At 39.4% G+C, this 8,259-nt stretch overlaps 1 protein-coding gene and 1 long non-coding RNA gene across 3 annotated transcripts; one reads left to right on the top strand and one right to left on the bottom strand.

Moving 5' to 3' along the window:
• The first annotated feature begins 2,079 nt into the window (after positions 1 to 2,079).
• On the top strand, positions 2,080 to 2,814 carry LOC115110321 (uncharacterized). The gene is made up of 2 exons (XR_003860624.2): positions 2,080 to 2,219; positions 2,480 to 2,814. It is a non-coding gene; the product is annotated as an uncharacterized LOC115110321 (long non-coding RNA).
• A 170-nt stretch (positions 2,815 to 2,984) lies between these two features.
• On the bottom strand, positions 2,985 to 7,660 carry zfand2a (zinc finger, AN1-type domain 2A). Of its 2 annotated transcripts, none has more exons than XM_029635873.2 (10): positions 7,510 to 7,660; positions 6,463 to 6,536; positions 6,101 to 6,195; positions 5,797 to 5,928; positions 5,541 to 5,692; positions 5,333 to 5,446; positions 4,935 to 5,028; positions 4,170 to 4,252; positions 3,591 to 3,730; positions 2,985 to 3,328 (listed from the first exon to the last, which is right to left on the bottom strand). In XM_029635873.2, exons 2-9 carry the CDS (start codon positions 6,515 to 6,517, stop codon positions 3,619 to 3,621), a joined length of 837 nt encoding a protein of 278 aa, XP_029491733.1. In that variant the 5' UTR covers positions 6,518 to 6,536; positions 7,510 to 7,660; the 3' UTR covers positions 2,985 to 3,328; positions 3,591 to 3,618. The 2 variants fall into 2 exon arrangements, with proteins under 2 accessions (XP_029491733.1, XP_029491732.1); XM_029635872.1 differs by having other exon boundaries at positions 3,646 to 3,730.
• Positions 7,661 to 8,259: the final 599 nt, after the last annotated feature.

Here is an 8,259-nt window from a genome sequence, read left to right as displayed (position 1 = left end):
AATTGGCCCCTTTCTAATTTGCTCTACTTTTGCATATTTCTGATACTGAATGTTATCTGATCTTCAAACAAAACAATGTTAAATAAAGGGAACCTGAGTGAACAAATAACACAACAATTACATACTTATTCCATTTTAAAAAATTATGCAACACCCAATGCATCTGCGTTAAAAGGTAATTGACCCCTTTACAGTCAATAGCTGGTTGTGCCACCTTAAGCTGCAATGGCTCCAACCAAACACTTCTTGTAGTTGTTGATTAGTCGCCATGGAGGAATTTTGGACCACTTTTCCATGCAGAACTGCTTTAACTCAGCGACATTTGTGGGTTTCAAGCATGAACTGCTCATTTCAATTCCTGCCACAACATCTCAATAGGGATTAGGTCTGGACTGACTAGGTCATTCCAAAACTTCCAATTTGTTGCATTTCAGACATTTTCATGTAGACTTGATTGTGTGTTGTGGATCATTGTCTTGCTGCATGACCTAGCTGCTCTTCTGCTTCAGCACACAGACGGATTACCTGACAGTCTCCTGTAGAATTCTCTGATACAGAGCAGAATTCGTAGCTCCTTCAGTTATGCAAGTCGTCCAGGTCCTGAGGCAGCAAAGCATCCCCAAACCATCCCACTACCACCACCATGCTTGACAGTTGGTATGAGGTTCTTACTGTGAAATGCATTGTTTGGTTTTGACCAGCCAAAAAGTTGACTCAAGTTTGTCAAAAAGCATCTGGAAGCACCTGGATGATGATCAAGACTCATGGAAGAATGTTCTATGGACAGACAATTCAAACATATACCTTTTCGGGTTAAATGGGTCCTATTATGCCTGGTCACTTACACTCTATACTTTTAATGTTATCTCAACTGCAATCCTGGTCATTTGGTTGTGCTATTAGAAGAAGCACAGTGATAACACATTACATTTTTGTATAAATACAAAATATCTGACATTGTATTTACATTTGAACTTTGTTGTGCTTTTAAATGGTTGAAAGCGCAGTGATAGTACATTTACATAATGACAACTAATTTAAAAATCTTACAGTTTTTCCATTGGAATTTGGTTGTGCTTTTAGATGGTTGGAAGTGATAACACATTGGGAATTCAACATACTTCTGACTGTCTTTTTGAGAGGGTGAATAAAGGTTGAAATCTCATTGATCAACGTCAATCAAACATTACCCACATTTCCTTGTTGAAATTATTTGGTGTGCCCAGGGGGAAGCTACAGAGTGTGCCTTTATTCTCAGATGAAACTAGATCCAAATGAGTAATCCTATAACTAATGTCACTATGTGACAATTGACAATTATGTGCTGTTTTCCAAATGTTTGAGGGTGAGGAGGTCGTAACAGCTAAGGGGAGCTAAATGAAGGTGACCAAGCACACCATTATGCAAATGAACTTAGTTTGCCAATGAACATGGTTTCTTTCTGTCAATCCTTTGCGTAATGCTTAGCTTCCTTGGTCATATTTTCCTTGGTTATATTTTATCAGTGAAAAATATTACTCAGAATGTATTTAAAAATCTTTCATTTATGGCATCCGATGTATTTCATGGAATTTAATTGTGAGTGATACAATCATGCTAGTGACACACTAGCCTGACTAATTCATAACCATGACAACATGAGCAGCACTTCCCCAATCTGTCATGAAATTGTCAACAAATGAGCCTTCTTTATGGAAAGAATCCATCCCTTTGTTTTTACACTGCTGCTACTCGCTGTTCATTATCTATGCATAGTGACTTTACCCCTAGCTACATGTAAAAAAAATTACCTCAACTAACCTGTACCCACGCACATTGACTCGGTACCGGTACCCCATGTATATAGCCTCATTATTGTTGTTTTATTGTGTTACTTTTTAAAATATTTTTTACTTTATTTAGTAAATATTTTATTAACTCGGCATTGTTGGTTAAGGGCTTGTAATTATGCATTTGACGGTGAGGTCTACAGCGGTTGTATTCGGCGCATGTGACAAATACAATTTTATTTTATCCTCCCTCAAAGATTTCATATTCAACGTTATGCTGCCCTCTGTTGGACAAAGTATGAATGCGTAGTGGTAAATACAGGTCTCATGACTATTCATTCCTTGAGTAACAGGAACGATTTACCAGAGGTGTATGTATTCATTACGGAAACCGTTTACCGTTTAAGAACCAACAGAAGCTAAACAAGGGTTTCTGTTGGACAAATTCAGGTAGGTCCCTCCACATTTAGTCCCGTTTAAGAAACGTTTTGCAACAAAATCGGCGTAATGAATATGCACGGAAGAAGTTAGTTTGCTCTACTCCGGCTATATTGCTCATGTTGGTTTTGTCTCAGCTGTTTTTGCTGTTAGGAATTATTTCTAGGGGTGGTGCTTGATAACTCCTAAGGTCTTCTTGAAAACAGACATTTACTGATGAAATGTTGACAATAACAAGACACTTTCTATCCACTTACCTTTAAATTCAACAGCCAAGGTCGATAAGGCCTACCCTGAGGGAATTCAAAGCTGGAACTGCGTCGCAAGGCCCTGATGGATGTGTTGGGGAACAACATAATACACATCAACATCATGGAAATCAACAAGTGCATTTGTGTTCATTCCATTTACCAAGCACTGCCAATTGAATAGACTAGACAATAGCACAATACAACCAACTGTATTGTGTACCTGCTGTTTTTCAGTTGTCATGATGATGTAGACAAGTCTACTTGTTTTGACTAGCTAGTAACATTAGCATTTCATTACACCCGTTATAACATCTGCTAAACTGTGTACTAGACCAATAAACTTCGATTTAAATATGTTGGATTATATAATGGCCTTCCTTTTTCAAAGTTTGGCCTGAGATTGTTCTCTCTAACCCATAGAAATTGAATCGCATTCCAGTTCTGTTCTCCAAACTTCATTCCTCTCCAGTTATATCATCCTCCTGTATATATGCCTTGGACATAGAACGTGCATCAGAAACAAATACATCTTTAAAATAATTTATTCAAGAAACATTGATGCTGAGGTTAAATGTCCATGATCAACATAGAAAATATGTACATAGAGAGCCATTGGTACAAAGGACAGAAAGTCTGTCTAGAATAGTGTGCTGAGTAGAGAGAAAGCAGTGATACTATTCAATATATCTCAATGAAAGTTCCAGACTGTTCATTAGTTGGGCTCAGTGATACTGGACATTAGAGTTCTGCTGGAGGGTTCCATCGATGTAGCACAGTTGCTAGTTGATTACTGGTGGTAGCAGTTTGGGCTCAGACACTGGTCTGGGTTTATGATAGGCTGCAGGAAGACTGCTTGGAGGACTCTCTCTCCTATGATAGAAAGTAAGATATTAGTACAGGCAAAAGTCAATTTAATTCAAGACAAAGAATCATTAGTGAGAGGCTTGTCTCACCATTTACGGTAAATATTCAACACGGGGAGAGAAAAAAAAGTATAATTTAATAGGTCCATCAGATAAAATACACATTAAGTAGTACTTCAAAGTGTCATTCATTTTCTCCGTAGCTGATCTTTAAATGCACCCAGTGACGATGATGAAGGAATATAGGGGACGCCATGGAGACAATGTACCTAGGTGAGGTCCTGTCCTGTTAGCATGCTACTGATGCCTAAGTTTTCTGGATACCTGTTGTCTCCGCTGCTGGCGTCTGTACTCTTCTTCACTAGCAGCAAGGGCCTGAGCCAGAGCCAGATCCTCCTGCTCCTGAGGGCTGAGACAGACACTTCTATGTCACACAGAGGAATGCATCATCATCACACTGCAGAGAGCATGCAAGAGGAACAACGACACACTCACCAGAAAGGGTGGCTAACAGACACACACACATACAGTCAGTCACAGGTCTGAGGAGCAGCAACACACATCATGAGATGAGGAAAACTGAACTGTGGGCACCACTGTACTTAATTTATGAAGTCATGGGCAAGAAAGATGGGCTAAAACAGTGGAATGTCAAACCTATTAATATTGTGTTTTCCTAGAGTAACCAAATAGCCTGCATTTCAGCTAGAACAAACACATAGCAATAAGAGCTAGTGAAGAAAAACAATAGGTAACTGGGTTGTGTTGATGGCATCTGGACATGATTACAGCCTATATTATGTGTGGGTGATGCTGGATTATGGGATTTAATGGGGATTGTTTATTACCTGAGCGTTGGCTGTTGGACTGTGCTGCGAGCCGACTCAGCCAAGGACATCTCCAGCGCTCTTTGTAAGGCCTGCTCCTCAGTCTACAATCATACCATGCAGATAAATACTTACAGGATGTTTATTATTTTCTTCTTGGAATCTCAATGAATAAACAGGAGCAGACTAAAGAATCTCAATGAATAAACAGGAGCAGACTAAAGAATCTCAATGAATAAACAGCAGGCTATAGAATCTCAATGAATAAAACAGGAGCAGACTTTAGAATCTCAATGAATAAAACAGGAGCAGACTTTAGAATCTCAATGAATAAACAGGAGCAGACTAAAGAATCTCAATGAATAAAACAGGAGCAGACTTTAGAATCTCAATGAATAAACAGGAGCAGACTAAAGAATCTCAATGAATAAACAGCAGGCTATATAATCTCAATGAATAAAACAGGAGCAGACTTTAGAATCTCAATGAATAAAACAGGAGCAGACTTTAGAATCTCAATGAATAAACAGGAGCAGACTAAAGAATCTCAATGAATAAACAGGAGCAGGCTATAGAATCTCAATGAATAAACAGGAGCAGACTAAAGAATCTCAATGAATAAACAGGAGCAGACTAAATAATCTCAATGAATAAACAGGAGCAGGCTATAGAATCTCAATGAATAAACAGGAGCAGACTAAATAATCTCAATAAATGAACTGGAATTATTCAGAGAAGAGAGTTTACAGTAGTTTCAATCAAGTGGTGTAAGAGTGTTAAGCATACCAGGCCAGCCTGAAAGGATGCCGAAGCAGGTACTACATTCTGTGCTGGAGGGGGCCGCATGGCCGGAGCTGGACTATAAATGGCCTGAGCACTGCTGTGATAGAATCAAAAACAATAATGCTCAGTGCGGTTATAGAGTCAACTCAACAAAAGCACAGCGGTAACAGGTAAGAGCAGTTCTGTGAAGGAAAAAAAATGTCACATCCTTTCCATGTGTTAGTATATTTCACTGACAATAAAAAACAACATGTCAATTCATCCATCCCATGTGTTTTAGTGAGAATATGCCTCATGAATTTAGAGAACAAACTGTGCTTGCCAATATCACTTGTTAATTTATGTAAGCTTCATGTGGTTCTTCAGCGTGGCGTTTCGAAAATCAATATGAGGATCCTCACCGACTACTTTGGGTCCTAGCATTCCCATTAGAAACAGGCCTAGAACTTCCTCTACTGCCTGAAGTGGAGGCACTGCTAGAGGATGCTCCTTGGGACCGCATGAAAGCAGCGAATCTGAAAGAAATCCAATGTAATCATCATTATACCGCAAAAGCTCGCAATGTGCACCACAATCAATAAATGGCATCAGGTGGAGGGAAATATTTACCCAGATTTGGAGACTGGTTTGTCTTCAGGCTTACAGTCATGGTCTAGTGGATGTCGGTGTTTAAGACAATAATTAATGTGGCACTGGTCACATGTCACTCGGATCATTTCTTTCTGCTTGCAGCCTCCTTTCGAGCATTTGTTTGTAAATATCTACAATAAAAAAAGGTTGGTTAGCTTAGATTAGGCATAGCTACTTCACTTTAACCATGGGCAGTTTGTGTAAATGGTCCTGTAGAGAAGCCTATCAACCATACCTTTCTCTTGTTCTGAGCAGGGTCCGACTGGCAATCGCGATCAATGTGCTCCCCAACCTTGATGTCTGGCATTTCCCCTCTCTTGATGGGGATCGGGGTGTTGCACAGAGGACACACGGGGACCTGGATATCCTGGGGACAGAATCAAGCAGAGCTGTATTAAAGCTCTGTTTGGATCAATAGATAACATACAGACAACTAATAAGGTTGAACAGCATACATTCATTTCTACATACTAACTGCACTTTACAGGAACTTTGCTTTAATTATAACATACAATGCTGCTAATTTATTTAAAATTTACCTTCTTGTAGGATGACATGCATTTGTGATTTGCATAGGTTATGTGGTCTTTACAAAAAATCTCTTCACAGGCATCACATCTCAATGGTAGGAAATCTGTCAGATATAAGAAATATGTCAAGGTGTTTATTCCATATGAATTTAGATAAATGAAATTCTCACTATCACTCTTCAATCATGATAATGGGTAGTGCAGCCCATGACAATTGGTTATGGAGGACTGGACTTAAACCACAACTATTGACAGATACCAAAGCCATTCTAGAAAGGACAGGAAGGGAACACAAACAGGCTCTGTATTGGCAGGGTCCCAGGGGCACTGAGGTAGTAAATGGAGATAGCATTTTATAACAAACCACTCACCCAGATGCTTGCAGGAGTTTTCAGAGCAATGCTCGCCTAGATCTGGAAACTCCATGGCACTATGGTGATACACCCTTCAATTGAAAGATACATAGATAAGATAAGATCATCCATAAACAATGTTTGTTTACCTGTGACAGGTTATCTAAATAAACTAACTTACTCTGCGTCACTTCGTTTTTTAAGAACAGTAGATTCAGCATATCAATTTTAGGCTATTTAAAAAGTCCCTTTATTTACGTGCTTCCCTTTCAACTAACGTTAGTTACACTTATGTAACAGGCTTATTATATACGTGTACAGTCATTGGAAGAATGTCCACTGACAGGTAGTTAGCTAACGTTAGCTACCCATCTAGATGTAGGTAGCTAGGACTTCCTATGATAACGAATGCTGAATCATGCCATCGCTTCTTGCTACCTACAATTTGCCATTTTGACTAATGTTAGCTAACTAGCTAAGTTATTATGGGGTATCTAGCAGCAGTCTACCTCTTTACTAGCCGCCAGCTAGCTAGCTAGTAGCTAGGCCAGCTCCTCCCTGTACAATCGCTCGAGGACATAAATGCAATTACCTAGCAGATCATTGTTAGTATTGTCTGTGTTTAAGCTACCTAACGTTAACTAGTGAGTTATTTATGGAATACCATTGATGAGCATGTTCCTGGTTTACAGGCCAACAACAACTAAATGATGCTAGCTTGCTTGCTTGCTGATAAGCTAACGTTGTTAACTAACATCCTAGACAACTACTGTAACGTTAACATTACGTCGTTACTGATAGTTAACTAACGTTTAAGTTACTCATTTAACTTTACTTTAATTCGAAACGGATAATATTTATCAAAAATATATTTGGGACAATTGTTTACCATCACGAACGTTAGCTAGATAGCTAACACTTAAGAGAATATGGATTGGAGACACCCTTCCTGCCTTGACGTTGCCTTGGTTTGGTTGGCTGACTAGCTAGCTAGATACGATAACTAACGGCAAACCATATTACATTGAAAAATACATGCAACAATAGGCGACTCCTCTCACTTACCCAGAGACTTGGTTCAACGAGACAGCTCTATTTGATTATTCTTCCCCCTCTTGCTTTGAAATTAACGTTAAACTTTGAGGAAGCGAGTGTCTAGCAAGCTCTCTTGACAGCCAGCTACATCGAAGCGTCACTGACGCTGTTGTTTTTACGCCCCTCCTCACGGTTGTACTAGCTAGGGAGCTCCAGAATGTACCACACGAGGCAGGGATGGAGCGTTGTTTTGATCAATCACAGTGACACAGCGTTGTTGAGAACTGTCCATGATGCTGGATTTTACGAAACGTCTAATTGAGACGTGTTTGGGTTGTCTCAAACCAGCACCACAGACAGCTCTCAATAATCCCGTGTCACTGTGACTAAATATGAAGGTGACTAGCTAGTCTCTCGCCAGACTAGTTCAGAAAGGCCATGTCAGAATGAATCACATTTCTGTAATCATGGTAGGTCTATAACTAGGGTATAATAAAGCACACAAAATAAGCAGAATGATGCTAGTTGAGATTTTGGATAGTTATCACCTTCCAACGTTGTTTTCTGTTTGATATTGTATTTGTTTACTTGCTGAATAACAGATGTGTTATTCACAGAGCACATATCTTTGTTTCACAAGTAAATGTGCCCTTCTATTAATCAGCACAATATAGGCTATAGGTGATTCATTCATGCTGATGAAATGGCCCATATATGGGCTAGGCACGTTTGTGTACACTGGAAGCAATTGTGAGTCTAAAGAGGAACATGTGCAATACT

This window comes from Oncorhynchus nerka, linkage group LG21 (assembly GCF_034236695.1).
Source record: "Oncorhynchus nerka isolate Pitt River linkage group LG21, Oner_Uvic_2.0, whole genome shotgun sequence".
NCBI classification, from domain to species: domain Eukaryota; kingdom Metazoa; phylum Chordata; class Actinopteri; order Salmoniformes; family Salmonidae; genus Oncorhynchus; species Oncorhynchus nerka.
The sequence above is the reverse complement of the archived record's forward strand: the minus strand, read 5'-3'. Positions and strand labels throughout refer to the sequence as shown.

Excerpts from the sequence above, each read along its gene's own strand:
- zfand2a (XM_029635872.1), bottom strand. The coding sequence starts at position 6,517 with ATGGAGTTTCCAGATCTAGGCGAGCATTGCTCTGAAAACTCCTGCAAG. Across the intron at positions 5,447-5,540 it reads AAACCAGTCTCCAAATCTGG|ATTCGCTGCTTTCATGCGGT; the intron begins GTAAATATTTCC and ends GATTTCTTTCAG. Across the intron at positions 5,029-5,332 it reads GCTAGGACCCAAAGTAGTCG|CAGTGCTCAGGCCATTTATA; the intron begins GTGAGGATCCTC and ends ATTCTATCACAG.